General features: G+C 49.7%; 1 protein-coding gene across 1 annotated transcript in view; it reads right to left on the bottom strand.

Moving 5' to 3' along the window:
* PDZD7 (PDZ domain containing 7) overlaps positions 1-22,001 on the bottom strand; it is a 721,728-nt gene that overhangs the window by 614,110 nt on the left and 85,617 nt on the right. Inside the window, exon 2 of the mRNA XM_086922676.1 lies at positions 16,175-16,631. Within this exon, the coding sequence (XP_086778802.1) occupies positions 16,175-16,367 (193 nt within the window). The 5' untranslated portion in view covers positions 16,368-16,631. The remainder of the gene's footprint in view (positions 1-16,174; positions 16,632-22,001) is intronic.

Raw genomic sequence — 22,001 nt, 5'->3', positions numbered from 1 at the left:
TAGCAGTAAATGGCTCACAAACAGCCAGTCGGCGTGGGTCATAGCATCAATGACAGGTGGGCGTATGCCTAAGACCATGATGGAAGGCAGGCCCGGGAGCGGGAAGCCCAAAATACCCTTAATTTGGCCCTTCTAAAAGGTCGTAATTACCTTGCAGGACCAACAAATGTGGCAGAAAGTACCACCCTTCGGTCTGCAATGCCAGCACACATCAGGGACCGTGCAGTAAATAATTGCTAGACGGGCAGGGGTATGGTACCATCGGAACAACAATTTTTACGCAGTTCTACTCGCAGCAATACTGCGGTATGTTTTAGGGATACTTTGCCATAGTGTTTTCCATTGTTTAGTGGTTATCCCCCAGGGCTATGGCCTTGCCACGGGCCTGGTAGTTATGTGTAGGGGCTAAAGTTGAGTGTTGGAGCACCTGATAGGTTCTGGATATCAGCCCTTTAAAGCCATCAAAGTTATGTAATAGTTTCTCGAAAGAGGTGAGGGTGCGCATCGCTGCCGTGTGTGTCCCGGCCTGCGTTGCCCAGTGTTGCAGTTGGAGGTATTGGTGGCTGGTCGTAGCAGGAAGAGCAAACTCCACCTTACAAGTCTCAAAGGGCTTGATGGTGGCTCCTTGGGACAAGTCACTAAGTGTCTGGCAATTCCCCTCCGTCCAGTTGCGTAGAGCGAGTGGCGGCTGGCCCGTTGGAAATGCCGGGTTACGTCCTATGGGTGTGTTGGGAGAGGGGAAGGAAGTGAGGCCCCTCTTCAACGCAATTCTATCCCAGTTATCTAATACTGTCCCGGTTGGGGCTGCAACATAGGCACTGGGCGAGCGTGCTCATTTGGGCAGCCAGGCCAGGTCCCACAGAGGCCGGCATGCTACTGCCCGGTCCATGGGGAACCAGTGCTTCTCACTTTCGCGCACCACCCACTTGGAGATCTATCTCAAGTGAGCCACCCAGTAGTATTCTAACAGGTTTGGGCACGCCAGCCCACCCCTGTCTCAGCGCTGCATCAGTAGGGAGTGAGCGAAGAGGGGAGGCTTCTCATTCCATAAGAAGTGTCTTTCTAAAGACGTTGGCTGTCCTCCTGCGGGATTGACATGGGCAGCATCTGAAAGACGTAGAGAACCCGGGGGAGTATATTCATTTTAATAGCATTAACATGCCCCAACCAAGAGATATTAAGGGGTTTCCACCACTGTAAGTCTGCCAGAATTGAGCAACAGAGGGGGGACCTGCAGAAGGATTTGGGGTAATATAAAGACCCAGATATTTAATAGAATCCGTTGACCATTGGAAAGGGGCGACATCCTGTAATGCCTTAGCCTCCATGGCCGGGAGGGTAAGATTGAGAACGAATGACAGTCATATTGACCTTAAAGCCAGAGATATCTGCGAAGGGCAGTAGATCAACTATGTCAGTGGAGATTGAGGTCGCGGGCTGAGCAAAGTTAAGAAGGAGGTAGTCTGCAAATAGATTGCTCTTGTGTTCCTGCCACCCAAAGGGGATGCCCCTGATCTCCTCAGAAGCCTGGACGCGGGTAGCCAATGGCTCCACTCCCAGGGCAAAGAGCAGTGGCGAGAGCGGGCAACCCTGCCGCGTGTCACGACCCAAGGAAATAAGGCTTGTCGTCCTCCCGTTTAAATGAAAACAGGCTGTTGGAGCAAAGTAAGACTAAGATGCCATGATTTTGGAGACAAAGGTCTGTCCCTACCCCACCTGTGGAGCCTCGCCTGAAGGTATGTCCAGTCCACCCTGTTGAATGCCTTCTCTACGTCAAACGAGAGGAGACAAGCGGATACGTCGAGCCTGTGGACTTTTCTACTAAATGGGTAATTTGCGGCCCGTTGTCACTGGCAAATAAACCCCACTTGGTCCAGATTTAGGAGGGCTGGTAGAAACAGGCTGAGGCATGCTGCAAGGATTTTGGTAAAGAGTTTTGCATCTGTGTTAAGAAGGGCTATAGCGTGATATGAGGAGCATTGTACTGGGTCTTTTCTGGCTTTAGGAATGAGCAAGATTTTTGCCATTGCCATTGTGGGAGTGAGTCCAGTGTCTTGTGAAAAGGAGTTGAAGAGGGTCAGGAGGTGCTCTTGCAGCTGGCGGAGGAACATGTGATAAAAGAGCACCGGGATCCCGTCCGATCTGGGAGCCTTGCCTAGGGGGAGAGCGCAGACAGCATCGCGCAATTTATCTGCAGTGATAGGGACGTCCAGGAGAGCTGCATGTTGAGGGGATAGGCGCTCCCTGTCGCATTTGGTAAGGTATGTGTGAAGCCGCATGGGGGAAGGGGTCCTCGCAGGAATACAGTTGCTGATAATGGGCCCGGAAAACCTCCAGTTTGTCTCTCTCTGCCGTTACCCAACCCGCATCGCCCACCCGTAATTTGGCAATAAGGGACCTAGCACATGGTGGCTTCGTTTGCGCGCCAGCAGCTTCCCCGTTTTGTCGCCCCCTCATAGTATCATTGACTTAAGGACAGAAGTGCACGCTCAGCTCTACCCATGCGATGGGCATGCAGTTGGCAGTGTAATAGGGCGATCTGTCGCTTGGTTCGGTGGGTGGGGGCCGTCTTATCCAGTTGCTCCAGTTGTTTGATCCCTGCAGTAAGTTTTGCTTCCACCAACTGCGCCTCTCGCCTGCGCCGGTTAGCTATGGTTGTGATTGTGCCCCGGAGGCTACGGGCTGATAGATGTGTGGTGATACAAGCACCCAGGCGTAAGGGATTTCTTCGTATACTCCCATGTCCACACCTCCTATTACCGCATTGATTACGCCCTTGTCTCATCTTCAGACTTGCGACGTCTCCACACAGTAACCTCTGATTTCTGCACAGAACATCCTATGTATTTATTTTGTAGAGTTACATTAACATGTAGATGATAGAAAGCTGTTTAGCGCTTGCGAGTTTGCAAAGACACCTGGCAGGTGGTCAACATGAGGGTGCATAGGAATACACTTCAATTAAAGCACATTTTCACACTGATTCACTCATAGCTGCCAAGGTTTCAGATTGCCTTGTGTGATGTTTTCATAATTTCACTGTAATTATGGGTGACATTCACATAGTCTGACTCTGCTCAGTTTTCATTAGCCTGCTGTTAGCGCAATTTAATTCAGTAACTAACGAATCTAAATACGTTTGCATATTATGAAGACCCTAGACGTCACTGTTTCGTTGAAAGTGAACTGAAGAACTGTAAGCAAAGGGAGCAAAATAATGCGATTTCTGATTATGCTCATGCTAATTAATGTATCAGTGGATTGCAGATCTAACAACTAAGGAAAGGCCCAGCGCCTTCCCAAAGTATTTTTTGCAGCTCCTGAGGTGGATTCTCTACTCTATACAGCCTGACCGGTCTAAATTGCCCTTACTTCTGATAGCACGGACGCTCTTCTCATTAAATTAGATTACCTTTATGGCACATCCATTTTTAATGAATCATGTACTATTTGAAAACCTTACAAAATTACCAACATGTACATCACAATGGAAAGCTCTACATGCGAGATGGGATACATGAAGCCAGAAGATTGCCGCTGCCCGCGTCCCATGCAGGGGGACATCAGCAGGGCAGCCCCTCTAGTGGCCATTAGTCGGAGCCCCCCCCTTCCTTCAGGGCTAAGAGGGGAGGCCCTGGGAGCCTCACCAGTCCCTCCCCCGGGGTATACCAGTGAAGCACTTCCGGGGGAGGGCGCTCCTATGGGGGTGTGCCGGGTACTTATGCCCCGGCCGCCTCCAGAGCAGCCTCTGTTGCTGATCTCTGCCCGCCTGCCGCGCTGCAGTACCGCCGTCCTGCGGTCGTCCTCACAGCTTTTCGGTAAGTGCCATGCTCTCGCCTCCCCCCCTGCCCCGTCCCTGGGTTAAGCCCAGGTTGCACAGGGGCCTGTGGTAGGATACCACAGGGGGGAGAGTTGGCCAGATTGCGGGATTTTGCGTGCGGGCAGGCGGGGCCTTGGCGGGTTGGCATGAGCGCGGTCGGGGCGGTGGGAAGGGGGAACCAGAGGGCTGCACAGGGGATCGGGTGCTCGATCATCCCCCCTTCCTGAGTATTAGCTCTCGACGCAGCAACACTTGCCTCTCCCCCTTGTCCCATTCCTTTCGCCCACCCCCCTGCATGGTTCTAAAGGGGCAGGCCGAGGCAGGGTGGGCTCCCGTCCTCTATTACGAGGACATCGGGGCTCCCTACCTAGCAGGGGAGCCCCGCGGCGATCGGGGACGTGGAGGCGGGGTGGGCTCCCATCCTCCATTTCGTACATCGGGGCTCCCTCGCTCAGGGGAGCCCTTTAAAGATTGCGACACGCGGAGGCGGGACGGGCGCCCGTCCTCCTTTTAGTACATCGGGCTCCCTCTCTTCAGGGGAGCCCCGCAAGGATTGCGACACGTGGAGGCGGGGTGGGCTCCCGTCCTCCGTTTAGTGCATCGGGGCTCCCTCGCTACCGGGGAGCCCAGCAACGATCGCAGCACGTGGAGGCGGGGCGGGCTCCCGTCCTCCGTGCCGTGCATTTGGGCTCCCTCTTTTCAGGGGAGCCCGGCGGCGTTCGTAGCATTTAGAGGCGGGGTGGGCTCCCGTCCTCCGTGCCGTGCATCGGGGCTCCCTCTCTACAGGGGAGCCCCACGACGAGCGCAGCACGTGGAGGCGGGGTGGGCTCCCGTCTGCCGTTTCATGCATCGGGCCGCCTGCTTTGCAGAAAAGCCCCCCCACCCCCATCACCCCTACAATCGCGGCACAAGGAGGCGGGGTAGGCTCCCGTCCTCCAGCGGTGAGGCAACGGGGCTCCCGCTCTCCATTGGAGCCCCGCAACGCTCGGGCGCATGGAGGCTGGGGGGGCTCCCGTCCTCCATGAAGAAATACATCTGGGCTCCCACGCTTCAGGGGAGCCCCGCATCGGTCGCGGCACGCTGAGGTGGGGTGGGCTCCCGTCCTCCATGTTAGAGGCATCCGGCCCCCTATCATCGGAGTGCACCGAAAAAGGTCACAGCTCTTGGAGGCGAGGTGGGCTCCAGTCTTCCACTATGCGGGCATCGGGCGCCCTCTCTTCTGCAGAACTTCAATGTGTCGGGACTCCCTCCCGCGCAAGGGAGCCCCGTAAAGGGCGGGCATGTGCAGGCGGGGTGGGCTCCCATCCTCCATAACTTCAATGCGTCAGGACTCCCTCCCACGCAAGGGAGCCCCGTAAAGGGCGGGGCATGTGCAGGCGGGGTGGGCTCCCATCCTCCATAACTTTAATGCGTCGGGACTCCATCTCTCGCTAGGGAGCCCCGTAAAGAGAGCAGCACGTGGAGGCGGGGCGGGCTCCCGTTCCCCATTTATTAAATACGCAGGGGTTCCCCCACTGTCTGGGCACGCGACCACCATTACGCCAAAACAGAAAGAGTTCTTCACGCTGGTAAATGTTGCTGGACACCTGGGAATAATACAGAATAAGTACGCTTTGGCTCTGTCTACCCGCCTGCTTGTACCAGTACACGCCTTCAATGGTGCTAGTCATTAGGGGAGGTGCGCTTAGGGAGGCCTTGGCTTCTGCGAAAACCGACTGCTGGGTGTGCAAGGTCCCTTAAGTGCGCATAAGGGGTTGGGATAGGATTTACTCTAAATATTGGTGAAAGGAAGCCGAGGATGTACAGTCTTTACTTTTACGCAATAGTACCCCAACCAGTGGGTGGCACAGGGCCCAGAAAAAGGGTAGTAAAGCTTTGTTGAAATTTTCCCTTCTCATTTCAGGTCAGTCACTACACCGTCGGCAGAAAACGAACGGCCGGCTTGACAGTTCTGCGAAAAAATAATCAGAAACCAGGTATAAAGCGTGGTACGGTGACCTGGGGGGCGCGGGGTGTGCGGGTCTGGTGGAAGGGGATGGTGCGAGAGTTCGGCAGTGCAGCCATGAGGCAGCCCTAGACTGGGGTTGCGCACGCATTCATATACTTTTTCACCCGTAGGGACCCGCAAGGGTAGAAGCCAACTTCGGATGGACGGACTCGGGACCCCCGTTCTGTTGTTCACCCAAGTGACCTGTGTGGACGAATCACAACAAGGCACGCCGTAGGATGAGCTGTGGGAGGAATTCATGGCCATGACCAAGGCAAAGGGACCAGTGTAGGTGAAAGGATTTATTGAGGCGTGCAGACAGGAGAACTCGGGAGTCGTAGCTGTCACCCCACCGGACGACGCGGCGGGCCCCTCGACCCAGGAGCCGTGGAGGTCCAAGCGTAATCGCAAGCAGACCCGCAAGGATTTTCCGGCCGAGGCACCTCCGGCAAAAGCGAAACCGCCCCCCGCCACCCAGGCCTCTGAGCCATTGAACGCACCAGTTGTGGTGCAGGACTCGGCCACAGGCCTGACTGACTTGGCTCAAATGGGTAAGGCGATGGACGAAATGTTGGGTCTAATGTCAGTCTTTCAAAAGCGATTGGATTCTATGGCGGCGTTACCACAGGTGTTGCCACTTAACCTCCCAGCGGCGGCACCGGTGCTGCAAGTACGGGCGGGTCAGGCCACAGATGTAACGGGTGTGCAAGTTTGTGAGGGGGCATTTGCTGGGCCAGCCACTGGGACATCCAGGCAGGGACTGCTGTAAATACCATGCCGGCCGCACTAACCACAGTATCCGCTGCCAACCAGCTGATAGGGCCCGCCGCCCAAACCAGCAACATTGTGTTGCCTAGCATCAGCACACAAGTCACGAGTGTGGTAACTGAAGTGACACAGCCCGGCTCAACTGGGAACACCCATGGCCAGGGGGAGGTGGTCAATGTGGTCACGGGAGGGACACCGCGGCTATTAGTCACGCAAGCACCACTGGCTTCGAGCCGTTGTACATTGGCATGGCAAGTACCGCTGGCAGCGAAAGAAGAGATATGGAGGCGTGAATACATAGATATCCTGACACTGTTGATGCATGGAACGGCAGGCGCAGATACAAGAAAGATGGGGGGGAAAGGAAGATGAGAAAAAAGTTAGGTATCAGAGGTGACCGGAAAAAACGTTAGAAAATTGGACAGCGGCGTTCAATATTTTAGGGGCAGTAGTGGTACAGACGTTCCCCGACCAAAGCGAGGCCTTGATGCAATATGCGAGCACCATCCAGCAAGAAGCAAAATGGTCAGGAGGAATGTGTTGGTTTTACTATGATCCGGATTTTCGCAAGAGAATGGCCATATGCCCGGATTTAGGGTGGGATCAGATAGAGATTCAGCTCTGGGTGCAACACATGTGCAGGTCCACCAACGAAGAGGAGACAACATACAGGGCGCAGGGCGAGGTAGAGAGCAAGAAAGGGGAGCAGTTTCCCAGATGACCTTTCAAACAGTCCTTTAGAGGCGGCCAGGGGAGGGGCCAGAGGGCTGGGCCCAAGCGTTTCAATTCAGAGACATGCAGGCTGTTCAATGGGGAGGGGGGGTGCACCTGGGGGAGGGCTTGCAAGTTCACACACAGCTGCAGCAAGTGCGGTGCCCAGCATTCAGCCATCTCCTGCACTGCCAGCCAAGGTTTGCCCCCCGCCGCCCTGGCAAACAGAACAGACGTCCCACGCTAGAGAGGGCAGCAATACGGGTTGGATCTCAACGTTGACTGACAATAGTGCCCCCTTTACAACAGACATTTGTAAGCAGCCAGTTGGGAATAGCAAGGGTTTCTCCTCCATCATCCTGCAGAACATTCATCCACTAATCAGGTTGTATCCCCTTGACAAAGAGAGGTTACTACTAGCAGAGGGTTTTATAGATGGTTTCAGGATACCATACAAAGGTCCTTTGGGTTGTAGGGATGCCTTGAACCTAAAATCAGCCAGGGAACTTCCTGGGGTGGTCAGTGAAAAAAATCAGTAAGGAGAGGGCCTTGGGGAGGGTGGCTGGCCCATTCCCTAACCCCCCACTTGATCATTTCTTGGTTTCACCACTGGGAGTTGTGCCAAAAAAGCAGCCAGGTGCATACCGGCTGATTTACCAACTGTCCTACCCCGAGGGTAACTCTGTGAACCATTGGCTGGAGGAAGGGGCCTGTTCAGTGTCTTACTGTTCGCTGGACATGGCCATAGATATGGTGAAAAGGACGGGGAAGGGGGCGTGACTGGCAAAGGCGGACATCGAATCAGCCTTCCGCCTCCTGCCTGTTCACCCCTCCAGTCAACACCTGCTAGGTTTTAAATGGGGAGGGGAGTTCTTCTTTGACCGCTGCATGCCAATGGGTTGTGCAGTCTTGTGTGCCTACTTCGAGGCTTTCAGCTCATTCCTACAATGGGCCCTGTCTATTACTCATGGCATAACACAAGTGATGCATTACCTGGATGACTTTCTGTTCTTTGGTCAAGTAGGAACGCAAGAGTGTGCAGAGGGTCTGCGGGCCTTTGAGACAATGGTGGGACAACACGGGGTTCCCCTGGCCCCAGGTAAGACCGAGGGTCCTGCGCAGGTCCTGACCTTTTTGGGCATCGAGCTGGACACCATCAAGGGCGAATCTAGGCTCCCTGCTGACAAGGTCCAGGATCTGAGGCAGGACATTCAGGCACTGTTGGGCAAGGATAAAGCGACCTTGGGGGTGATCCAGAGCTTCTTGGGCAAACTGAACTTTGCTGCTCGCGTCATACCAGCAGGCAGGGTGTTTTCACTCAGGTTAGCAAAGGCCACAGCCAACATAAGTAAGAAGCATCATTTGGTTTGTCTTGGTCCCGGGCTGAGGGCAGACCTAGAGATGTGGGCAGATTTCTTAGAGCAGTTTAATGGGACTATCATTTGGAGGGCCCCTTGGGCGGGTAGCCAGGAACTCTGCCTTTTTTCTGACGCGTCAGGTAGGGAGTGCTTTGGTGTTATCTTGGGAGAAGAGTGGTGTGCGATGCGGTGGCTGAATGCTTGGCGGAAGAAGAAGATAACCTCAAACATCACAGTCCTAGAGCTCTTTCCCATTATAGTCCCACTCCACTTATGGCCGGAAAAGGAAAAATTGGGCAACAGGAAGGTGGTGTTCTGGTCGGATAACATGGCCGTAGTTCAGGCAATAAATGGGCTAACAGCCACATGCCCCCTGGTTTTGAGTTTGCTCAGAGAATTGGTCAGGGTGGGTTTGCGCAGCAACATTGAGTTTAGGGCACGACACATTGAGGGTGTGAAGAATGTGGCAGCTGATGCTCTCTCTCGCTTTCAGTGGCTCAGTTTCCGAGAGGGCTGGCCGCGGGCGAGGGCGGCGATGACACCATTCCCGGCATCCCTATGGCGACTGATACGGTGGGGGGGCGACTGAAGAGGATGGGTGAGCGCTCCCTGGCTTCTGCAACAAGGAAGAAATATGGGTCACAGTTGCAGACATTTAGGACAGTGATAGAGTCTTTAAAAGCCAAGGCAATGGTACTGGAAGAACAGGTGGAGGTCTTTGTGGTTTGGGCTACGGAAACCGGCAAGAGCCATTCATGGGTTTGTGGCCACCTGGCTGCCCTGAGGCATGACACCAAGCTCAACGGGGGATACAACCCCACTGGCTCATTTAAGGTAGGGCGGCACTGAAGGGGTGGGTCAGGGACGAGGTAAAGACTCCTGACACCAGGGCACCTATAGATTTTCCAGCCCTGCAGTACATGATAGAAGCTGTACCACAGGTTACTAACTCCCCTTTCGAGGCTAGGCTTTTCAAGACAGCTTTTTTCGGGGCTTTCAGGGTGAGTGAGCTTGTCGCCAAATCAAAGACAGACAATTCAGGGGCGGCATTGGACATACTGGATGTTTGTGCGATGGGTACACTGGCGCTCTGCATCCGGAGATCAAAGACAGACCAGGCAGGGCGGGCGGGGCACGACTGTAGTGCTGCAAGTGTTGGGGGACCCCAGATACTGCCTGGTCACCACAGTTAGGGAATACTTGAAAATAAGACCAGCAAATCCAGGGCACTTCCTTATACATGCAGGTTCCAGCTGAATCGCATCATGGCGGCCGCCTTGGCCAAGGCCGGTCTCACAGGGGCAGGGAGGAAATTTTCAAGTCACTCTTTCAGAATAGGCGCAGCCACGGCTGCATTCCAGGCAGGTATGGGGCCAGAAGGTGTTAAGGGCGTGGGGCGTTGGCATTCGAATTGTTTTCAACGGTACATTCGCCCCTAGAGGTACCAGGCAATGAGGTGTAAATATGTGTGTTGTGAGCATTAATACTTTGCGTTACTTATTGTGTGCAGTGTTCAAACGATTAAACCATTTGTGATAAATTGACGTCCTCCACCTTTTTATTCAGCAGGCTGTCAAGTGTGGTTGCTGGGACATTCATACGTTGCCAGGTTGGAACAGTGGGCAGCACACAAGAATTGGACCTGGGGGTTCGCTCGGACGCAGTTTGTATGGATGGGCTCCCCGGGGATGAAATGGAGCAGCGCAAGGAACAGTATAGAGCAACGCCTTGCATTAGGGGGATCCCCGCCCAATGTCCTTATCATCCACTTGGGGGGCAATGACTTGGTCACCAAGGGGAGGAGGGCACTGATACAGTCCATGCAAACCGAAATCGTGGCAATCAGCAATAGACTTGGGTCTTGCGAGCTATGGTGGTCAGAGATCGTTCCTCGTCTGGAGTGGAGGGGGGCGAGATCCACAGCTGCAGTAGAACATTCACGTAAGAGAGTCAACAGGTCTATGCAGAAGTTCATGGCACAGAGAGGCTTTGGATTCATCAGGCATGCATGGATCCAGGAGAAATTTGAAGGTTATTATGAGAAAGATGGGGTGTACTTGTCCAAGGTTGGGATGGATATGTTCCTGTTGGATGTGCAAGATGCACTTGAAGCTGCAGGATTCCAGTGAGACACTCAGAGATGGGGGAGCTCTGTCGTCGACGTTAGTCTCCTCCAGAGTTGTGGCGGAGTTACAGGGCGATCTGGAGGCAAACGGGTACAGTAAGGGTACCTCTGCGGCAGACTGGTACAGTAAGGGTACCTCTGCCTGGCACATTAAGGGTGCCTGAGCCAAAGACCTGGAGCCGCAGGAGGTTCCGGGAAAACCGCAACGGCGCCCCGTTAGTCCACGGGCGGTTGGGAGGCCTGACCAACCGGGGGTGTGCCATACCGCTCCGCCCTGAAAGGGGCAGGAGTATAAGACACGATCATGTGATCCGGAAAGGGATCTACAAAGGTGCTGCACTGTCCGGACGTCGACCCACCGTGTTGGCTGGCTCATTAGGTGGGCGGGGCAGCGAGGGGCTGCCTGCCCTATTTTCGCCCGTAAGATAACCCACGAACGTCATACTTTTGTTGTATGAAAATAAACCTGCAGCAGTTCTTTACCCATAAACAATGTGCCCAGTGTAATCCTTATATGGGCAAAATGTGTAATATGTTGGGTGGGAGCAGATGACAGTGTGGGCACTATGACGCTGCCAGCGTCCCACGCAGGGGAACATCAGCAGGGCAGCCCCCCTGGTGGCCATTAGTCAGAGCCTCCCCCCCTTCCTTCAGGGCTAAGAGGGGAGGCCCCGGGAGCCTCACCAGTCCCTCCCCCAGGGGAAACCAGTGACGCACTTCCGGGGGAGGGCGCTCCTATGGGGGCGTGCTGGGTGCTTATGCCCAAGCCACCTCCAGAGCAGCCTCTGTTACTGATCTCTGCCCGCCTGCAGCGCTGCACCCACCCTATCCTCGTACCCAGAAGCTGGGCAGGCGGCACGCATATGGAATGTTTTAATGTTTTTTCTTGTGTTGCAGGCGGAGTTACAGGGCGATCTGGAGGCAGACGGGTACAGTAAGGGTACCTCTGCCTGACACAGTAAGGGTGCCTGAGCCAAAGACCTGGAGCCGCAGGAGGTTCCGGGAAAACCGCGACGGCGCCCAGTTAGTCCTTCAGGCGGTTGGGGGGCCTGACCAACCGGGGGTGTGCCATACCGCTCTGCCCTGAAAGGGGCGGGAGTATAAGACACGATCACGTGATCCGGAAAGGGATCTACAAAGGTGCTGCACTGTCCGGGGGTCGACCCACCGTGTTGGCTGGCTCATTAGGCGGGCGGGGCAGTGAGGGGCTGCCTGCCCTGGATCGCCCGTAAGATAACCCACGAACGTCATACTTTTGTTGTATGAAAATAAACCTGCAGCAGTTCTTTACCCATAAACAAATGTGTCCAGTGTAATCATTATATGGGCAAAATGTGTAATATGTTGGATCGGAGCGGATGACAGTGTGGTCACTAAGATGTTTGGCATTGTTTTTATCAGGACAAGTGTGGGAACGCTGGGTGGTAGGAACCTTATGAGTCTCTGAAAGTTCTGGCACTTTCAATTACAGAAAGGCAAGGACAATGTGTGTTTTTAACTTGAATTTGAGGCTTGAAAGGGCTTTGTGTTATGAAAGCGTCATGGGACACCACCCTGGACTCCCCAGGTGTATACATTTTCAAAAATGTCTCAGTGCTTAGCTTACCCTGTGAGGTGGATGAGCCAAGGTCCACATTCACAGCTACCCATACTGCAAGAAAGTTTCCGTTTTGAGTAGAAAATGTTATCTGTCCATGCCGAGTTCTGGACCCTTTCATGTCGCAGGTGCCAAGCCTACCCATACAAGAGGGATATCTTTTTTTATCAGGAGACATGTGGAAATGCTGGGTGGTAGAAAATGTGTGGATTCATACAGATTCCAGAACTTTCCATCACAAAAATATAAGGAAAATGATTGTTTAAGCCAAAATTTGAGGCTTGCAAGGGCTTCTGGCTGAGAAAACATTGTGAGATCTGCACAAGTCACACCAACCTGGACTCTACCGTGTGTCTAGTTTTTAGAAACTTCTAGGGTCGATAGGTTTCCCTAGGTTTCTTTCTAAGCTAGAGTTTTAATTCAGTCGCTACCCACAGTGTAAACAAAAAGCATTGTTCTTGGTGAGCGAAATGGGAAATATTCAGGTTGTGTTTTGAGCTATTTCGTTTCACAGGCACTAGGCCCAGCCATTCAAGTGGGGTACCATTTTTCTTTATTAGAAGGCATATGGGAGCACAGAATCGTCAAACATTTGTTATTACCAAGTGGATTTCTCTGCATTTGTGGCTCCCAAATGTAAGCTGGTGTGCAAGAAAGAGAACATTTTGCAAAATGCTCTGAATCACAAGATAGTATGGGTAACCACAAATTCAGAGGTTTTGAAAATAAGCATGGTTTCTAAATCCAGTATCTTATGCAGATTTAATAAATACTTAAGTTTCCTTCATACCCATTTTTAGCTCATATTTTACCAGGTGATCTGCTGTATAGTCGGTTATTATGTGGTGCAGCTATGTTTTTGGCTATGGGTATTGAATGTTTTGGACAACCTACAAACCAGATATAAAGCCAAGACCAGAAAGGTCTGTTGGATGTAATGGTATATTGCTTTTGCAAATCAGCCATTGTGGCAAAACAATTACTGAAAAAGCGGTAAGAATGGCTATTTATTTCTCCTCATGTTCATTTTCAATAGATTAATTGAGAAAAGTTTGAGGAATCTACACAAAAGACCCCTTGCTTAATTCAGAATTGTGTCTACTTTTCAGAAATATGTAGCATTCTGGAATCAACTGTGTGTGGGTGTCACATTGGTTTTCTCCATCAACTGAAAGTAGGTTAAAATCACAAAAAAAATTGAAAAATGGGCTACCTCTTAGAAAACTGCGAAATCAGTGGTAACATTTTTTTTTATACAACCCTGCTTGTTCCTAAATATTGGCAACACAGTGACCCTAGTACAGCAAACATTTTGTTGATACAGTTTATAAACAAAATAAAAGATGTATGCTTACTTCCACAGCACTTTTCCCCCAAAAAATCTAAATACACATAATTTATCTATTTTCATGGTTTTCTCCATGAGAATCTACAAACCCTGACTACCTTTCAAATCCCCAGGACGCTGGAAAAAAGGAATGCACATTTAGCATGAATACCTTTTGGGGAAAAAAAGGTTTGAAGGTTTAAGCATGAACATACCCAAATATCCAAAAGAGGGTTTAGCAGCAGCAGGGGCAGCGCTAGCAGCCAACTAGTTAAGAGAGATCAACATATGGATAGCCCACTGGACTTAGTTCCAAATCCCCCTTTCCAACATTTCATGACATCTTTCTCTCTTTATCTCTAAAAGGCAAATATGTCACGTGTCCCTGAGCAGACAGGTTATACATGAATTGCCATTATAGTTTGTGCAAATCAAAACATAATTTTAGTTCATCACATTTTTTGTTGATCGCACTTGAGAATTAGCAAGGGTAAACACTTTGCCCGATAGGAATTCTGTAGCAACCACAATTTCCCTTCATATACATAGGTTTAATACCTGCATTGCTGAAGCACAAAACATCCCAGAATGTTTCTAAAGCACATACAGTAGCAGTTTTTTGGGCTATGGGTCGAGTGAATGGGTTTCACTACAGAGAATGTACACAGTACAGCGGGAAGTAAGAGACATGACTAGGAACAAGCATAGTAGGGGCCACTTTGTCATAAAGCAGTACAAAAGGGGGTGGTGATGGCGGAGCATCTGAACCTATCAAATACTCACACCCAGACAACAGATCTGGGTTTAATCCATCACCGTTCTTTAGCCCACTCTGCCACCCCAGTTCAGACATGGCCATATGCAAATCAGTCTGACCCTGTGCCTCATGGGAACAGTCCAGCCCGAACTGCCAAGCCATGCCTTCCCTGGACCGGAAACAAGCTTCCTAGGACCGTTTCTGGCATTCCAGCCGTCTTCAGCCAGGCTTGCTTAAATCCAGTGGCAAAGTGAGCAAGGGACTCACGTCTGAGCATACCCTGCCAATTTATGGCAGACAAAGCAGTACAAAAGGGGGTGGTGATGGACGGAGCATCTGAACCAATCAAAAACTCACACCCAGACAACAGATCTGGGTTTAATCCATCACCGTTCTTTAGCCCACTCTGCCACCCCAGTTCAGACATGGCCATATGCAAATCAGTCTGACCCTGTGCCTCATGGGAACAGTTCAGCCCGAACTGCCAAGCCATGCCTTCCCTGGACCGGAAACAAGCTTCCTAGGACCGTTTTTTTGGCATCCCAGACTGGGGGTGGATGTTTGATTTGCTCAAACGCTCCGTCCATCATCCCCTTTGGTATCGCTTTGTTCGCCCTTAGTTGGCAGGGTATGCCCAGACTTGGGTCCCTTGCTCACTCTACCACTGGATTCAGGATAGCCTGGCGGATGAGGATTATGAATCCGAAACCGGTCCCAGGATGCTTGTTTCTGGTCCAGGGAAGACATGGCTTGGCAGTTCGGGCTGGACTGTTCCCATGAGGCACAGGGTCAGACTGATTTGCATATGGCCATGTCTGAACTGGGGTGATGGAGTGAGCTAAAGAATGGGGATGGATTAAACCCAGATCAGTTGACTGGGGGTGAGTGTTTGATTTGCTCAAAAGCTCCGTCGATCATCCCCTTTGGTATCACTTTGTCATAAAGGCAACAGATAAGTCTGGAGCAGAGTTACATTCAACAGGTGCTTTCCACAGAATGTTTTAAAACAAGAGTGACAAAAGTAGGCCATGTTAAGTTACAGCCAAACATTGTTTTTTACTAAGTATAGATGAAGTACAGAGAGTTTATGCATTAAGCAGAGTATGGGAATATTATAAGGATTAATTTAACATCTGTACAGCAGTGGCTGTGCATTCTCTTTAGTTTGCAGGAAGCAGAAGTGGATCCACGGTTTCTGAAATTTACTTTTTCGTTCTGGAAAAAAAAGCAGGCGATTCCTGCAGAACACCACAAACCTCTGTGAGATTGCACACCCACAAGTAACGGGTAGTCTGTGTCACGGACCTTTGAATTGCCAGCCAGCAGCCAGTCAGAATGATTATGACATAGGGCTCTATTATGATCAGCTGCACGGTGGACCCATAAAAACACAAAAAACATATTTTCAGCAATTTCCTCCGACCAACGAATAAGAAAAGGACTCAGATTTAGGACCTATCTGATTAGCTGTTGACAGAATAGATGTGGAGAGCCATGTGTCTCAGGCTTTCTTTTGCAATACCTGCATGCAAAGGCAGCCCAAACACAGGTATTGTCTGTGTTCAGACAATAAAGCTGCCACGGAGCAGATTGTGGTGGTGTTCCATAACGACTGCACTATGAATAAGAGCGGCTTTTACAGTCTGTATTTCAGGGCATAAATCGTCCCACTCACATGCAATATCACACTCCACCCAATATCATGCTCTGAAATGCAGTCTTACCTTCCAAAGGGGAGTTTATGAGAATGACTCTTCCCATGGGCGAGGATGCCCGCAATCTCCTGGAGTGGCCATTCACCTGCCTGTGCTGTTTCCTTAGTAAATGTTTCGTTGCTGTGCTTCCATCAGCAGATGCATTCCTATGGTGCGTGGCATTGGTCATTTCCCTTCGTACAGAGTCAAAAGCATGCGCCATTGCTGGGAAGGGTAAGAGCTGGTCATGAAGGCTTCAGAACCGTGAAGGTTTGTTCAGGAAATAAAACAATGTCCCAGCAGTACAGGCAACAGTGACCCTCCGGCGACAGCACTCATGCTACATTTTGTGTCCTCATGTAGTTTCCCACCAAAAGAGATGTGTGTTTGACATGTTGCAAGGTGAATGTTTATTCCCAAAGTAAATGAAGTAATGATTTCGCGGATTCCATTTCTTGTTGTTTTTGGTCAATTCACTTTTTCTCACCTAAGAGCGTTAAAAAAAAGAAATTAAACGTGTAAGACAAACAGAAATAAAAGTTCTGTGTTTACTATAAAATAATTCAAACAAACGAGAAGTGAATATTTGTAGGACGCTCCAATAAAAATTAACATTTGCCTTACATCGGGCAACATCGGTTTGTACTCCCGTGATGTCACTGCCTGCCAGTATTTACTGCACTAGATTGTCTTCCGTTACTTTAAGTTTCATATATAAATCTTGCACCGCTAGCTTCAATTGCCTCTGTCTGTGTAACTCAGAGCTTCCCCCCTAAACCCGGCTTTTAAGGCATCCCACACATAGCCACAGGAGGTCCAGCCGCAATTAATTTCCAAAAAGTGCTCAATTCAACTATTCATGTGATTAATGAATACAGCATCCAATAGAAGCTTTTTATCTAGCAAAAAAGTTCTCGTAGCCGAAGAGATGTTAAGAGCTAAAAGTTGGTGTAAAAATGAAATTTCCTGGACAAAAGATGGCTAACAGATTTCCTGCTGCCAATCAAAACTGAAATGAACCCTCAAGATTCCTTCTTACTGACTGACCAGACAATTGATTTTTAATGCAATAATGAAGTCAGAACACAACAGCAACAGTTCACCTTTTGCCCCCAATCATAACCTGGACCAGGTTCTATATATACCAAGGAAAATGTGAGGGGGGAGAGGAGGTGCGGCCCAGATTGTTTTCCAGTATTTACAACAAGGGGTGGTGAAGGACAGAGTCTCTGAATTAAGCAGAAAGCTCTCACCCAGTCAAGAGATCAGGGCTAGATCCAACACCGTTTTTTAGCTCACTGCACCATCCCAGTTTCAGAACCTGGCTGTATGCAAATTAGTCTGTTCCTGTCCCAGTGCATGATGGGAACAGGGCAAACCAAACTACAAAAGCCAATTCTTACACTGGGAAGGAAACAAGCTCCCGGGGACCGGTTTCTGGCATTACAGCAGTCTTCGGCCCGGTTTGCTTGAATCCTGATGGTGCAATGAGCAAGGGTCTCACATCTGAGAATACCCTTCCACGCTTAGGGTGGACAAAAATATTTACAACAAGGGGTGGTGAAGGACAGAGTCTCTGAATTAAGCAGAAAGCTCTCACCCAGTCAAGAGATCAGGGCTAGATCCAACACCGTTTTTTAGCTCACTGCACCATCCCAGTTTCAGAACCTGGCTGTATGCAAATTAGTCTGTTCCTGTCCCAGTGCATGATGGGAACAGGGCAAACCAAACTACAAAAGCCAATTCTTACACTGGGAAGGAAACAAGCTCCCGGGGACCGGTTTCTGGCATTACAGCCGTCTTCGGCCCGGTTTGCTTGAATCCTGATGGTGCAATGAGCAAGGGTCTCACATCTGAGAATACCCTTCCACGCTTAGGGTGGACAAAAATATTTACAACAAGGGGTGGTGAAGGACAGAGTCTCTGAATTAAGCAGAAAGCTCTCACCCAGTCAAGAGATCAGGGCTAGATCCAACACCGTTTTTTAGCTCACTGCACCATCCTAGTTTCAGAACCTGGCTGTATGCAAATTAGTCTGTTCCTGTCCCAGTGCATGATGGGAACAGGGCAAACCAAACTACAAAAGCCAATTCTTACACTGGGAAGGAAACAAGCTCCCGGGGACCGGTTTCTGGCATTACAGCCGTCTTCGGCCCGGTTTGCTTGAATCCTGATGGTGCAATGAGCAAGGGTCTCACATCTGAGAATACCCTTCCACGCTTAGGATGGACAAAAATATTTACAACAAGGGGTGGTGAAGGACAGAGTCTCTGAATTAAGCAGAAAGCTCTCACCCAGTCAAGAGATCAGGGCTAGATCCAACACCGTTTTTTAGCTCACTGCACCATCCCAGTTTCAGAACCTGGCTGTATGCAAATTAGTCTGTTCCTGTCCCAGTGCATGATGGGAACAGGGCAAACCAAACTACAAAAGCCAATTCTTACACTGGGAAGGAAACAAGCTCCCGGGGACCGGTTTCTGGCATTACAGCCGTCTTCGGCCCGGTTTGCTTGAATCCTGATGGTGCAATGAGCAAGGGTCTCACATCTGAGAAAACCCTTCCACGCTTAGGGTGGACAAAAATATTTACAACAAGGGGTGGTGAAGGACAGATTGTTTTCCAGGCCAGCACTTTATTGACAGAGTAGCAGCCCGTCCCGACGTTGTCCGGGTATGAATTGCTGCCAGCCAGTAGTATATTGTTTTGTAGGATTTCGTTTAGATAGCATTTCTTGTCTGTGACAGGACTGTGAAACGCTGCGAATCACAGTGCACTGCTGATGCACTTAAGAGTGCGCGTTCAGTAGTGTGTGAACTCGAGTTTCACTACTTTATTTTTCCTTGCAATATTATATAGCGCGAACTCCACAACATGGCATGAGCACAATTTACATTACAGAAGAACACATTCATTTGTGGTAGGCACGGGGATACAAAGCGATTTGCCTGGAATCACAGGATGTTGAGCTGATGCCGAGATTCGAACGTAGCTCCCCAGCTCTAAAGTTCGCAATTCTAGAACTTGTGGCGGGAGGTGTGTCTAAAAGTGTATGTCGGTGCTGGCCATCAATGAGAGAGACCTGCGCATTTTTTAAATGGGTGGTAAAAAATATGAGTATGTTGCTGGAGATGTGGGTCGCCGTGCCACCAATGTACTTACCGGGGGAGGGTAAACACCCATTATTCCGCAACTTTCTTTCTGCATACCATCACTCCACATACTTTCATTACGAAAGTACCATGACTCCGCAATGCCATTATAACGCATGGCATTACATTTTATATGCTTTTACCAGGCATACATTTACATCGAAATTTGTTGTAAATGCATGAATGGTAAAAGCATGTTTTTATTAAATGTTTGGATAAGGTAAGTATGGGTATAGGGGTATATGTTTTGGGGGTACTGAGGTATATGTTTTGGGGTGTTTGGGTATTTTAAGGGTTCAGATATAGTTTTGGGTTATGGGGTACAGGGGTAGTTTTAGGGTTTAGGAATAGGTATGGGTTTTGGGGTACAGGGGTATTTTAGGGTTCAGGGCTAGGTTTGGGTTTTGGGGTACAGTGGTATTTTTAGGGTTCAGGGGTAGGTTTGGGTTTTGGGGTACAGGGGTATTTTAAGGGTTCAGGGCTAGGTTTGGGTTTTGGGGTACAGGGAATATTTATAGGGTTAAGATGGGTTAGTGTTTAAGGGTGTTGGGGTATTTTAAGGAGTAAGGGTGGGTTATGATTATGGGGTGAAGGTATGTAAAGGGAGCAGGGTGGGATTAGCACACAATATGAGACATGGCATGAAGGGCGGAACGTACCACACACCCCCAGCGTTTGTCACGCCCCCCAGCACACGCCCACAGCACAACGCAGACACGCCCACAAAGGACTACTTTGCTGGCACGGTTCTTTTAGATTTTAAATGTATATAGTGGGCGTCTGCATAGCCTATGTCCTTCTGCTGCAACTGCCCTTTCCAACGCTGTATTGGGTGTTGTGATTGGTGCTGTGGTTCCTGAGATTACCCGCCTCAAAGGTTTGGGCTCTATCTTTATTATATTAGTATGGACTTATAGCATGTTGCTAGATCAATGCATTTCAAATAAGGTTTTGGGAGAAGAGGTGTCTCTTCTCCAGTTTTTTTCTTTTAATAAAGTGGCAAAACTGCGTATTTTACAGTACACTTTTTCAAAATCAATTGCTAAAATGTTACAATGTGCATACTTCTGTATCAGCTCTTATGAATTGTTCTAGTAATTTTATAAAGTGCCAAGCAAGTACATTACTCACGACGGGAGTTATGGGGTTCACTCTGCAAAAATGTTTGAAAACAGAAATGCAAAATAGGCCATTTTCAGTACAACGTCTGAACTCATTGGTGCAAAAGCCCTAGGTTTTTGAGGCAGCTATATTAATATAGATCCGCATTTTGACAAGAACTATCTTTTTCCAGTTGTATATAGAACTAGCAGCCCGTCCCGACGTTTTCCGGGTATGAATTGCTGCCGGCCAGTAGTATATTGTTTTGTAGGATTTCGTTTTGATAGCATTTCTTATCTGTGACAGGCCGGTGAAACGCTCCGATTCACAGTGCACTGCTGATGCACTTAAGAGTGCGCATTCAGTAGTGTGTGAACTTGAGTTTCCCTACTTTTTTCCTTGCAATATTATATAGCGCAAACTCGACAACATGGCATGAGCACAATTTACATTACAGAAGAACACATTAATTTATGGTAGGCACGGGGAGACAAAGCTATTTGCCTGGAATCACAGGATGTTGAGCTGATGCCGAGATTCAAACGTTGCTCCCCAGCTCTAAGTTCGCAATTCTAGAACTTGTGGCGGGAGGTGTGTCTAAAAGTGTATGTCGGTGCTGGCCATCAATGAGAGAGACCTGTGGATTTTTCAAATCGGTGGTGAAAAAATAGGAGTATGTTGCTGGAGATGTGGGCCGCCGTGTCACCAATGTACTTTCCGGGGAGGGTAAACCCCCATTATTCCGCAACTTTCTTTCCGCATTCTTTCATTACGAAAGTACCATGACTCCGCAATGCCATTATAACTCATGGCATTACATTTTATATGCTGTTACCACGCATGCATTTACAACGAAATTCGTTGTAAATGCATGAATGGTAAAAGCATGTTTTATTTTTAATGTTTGGATAAGGTAAGTATCGGTATAGGGTATATGTTTTGGGGTACTGAGGTATATATTTTGGGGTGTTTGGGTATTTTAAGGGTTCAGATATAGTTTTGGGTTAAGGGGTACAGGGGTAGTTTTAGGGTTTAGGGATAGGTATGGGTTTTGGGGCACAGGGGTATTTTTAGGGTTCAGGGCTAGGTTTGGGGTATAGGGGTATTTTAGGGTTCAGGGGTAGGTTTGGGTTTTGGGGTACAGGGTTATTTTTATGGTTCAGGGCTAGGTTTGGGTGTTGGGGTACAGGGGTATTTTAAGGGTTCAAGGCTAGGTTTGGGTTTTGGGGTTCAGGGGTATTTTAGGGTTCAGGGCTAGGTTTGGGTTTTGGGGTACAGGGGTATTTTCAGGGTTCAGGGCTAGGTTTGGGTTTTGGGGTACAGGGGTATTTTTAGGGTTCAGGGGTAGGTTTGGGTTTTGCGGTACAGGGTGTATTTATAGGGTTAAGATGGGTTAGTGTTTAAGGTTGTTGGGGTATTTTAAGAAGTAAGGGTGGGTTATGATTATGGGGTGCAGGGGTTTTTAAAGGGAGCAGGGTGGACACCCGGACCTGAAATGTACAGAACCTGGGAAGAAAAAACAATGAAATATTGGGCACAACGCTTGCTTTTTTTTCCGTAATCCCGCACCCCGCGCACGCCCACGCCCCCAGCACATGCCAACAGC

The sequence above is a fragment of the Lissotriton vulgaris genome, chromosome 5, assembly GCF_964263255.1.
Source record: "Lissotriton vulgaris chromosome 5, aLisVul1.2, whole genome shotgun sequence".
In the NCBI taxonomy this organism is placed as follows: domain Eukaryota; kingdom Metazoa; phylum Chordata; class Amphibia; order Caudata; family Salamandridae; genus Lissotriton; species Lissotriton vulgaris.
Note: the sequence above shows the minus strand (reverse complement) of the source record. Positions and strands in the feature narration are given on the sequence as shown.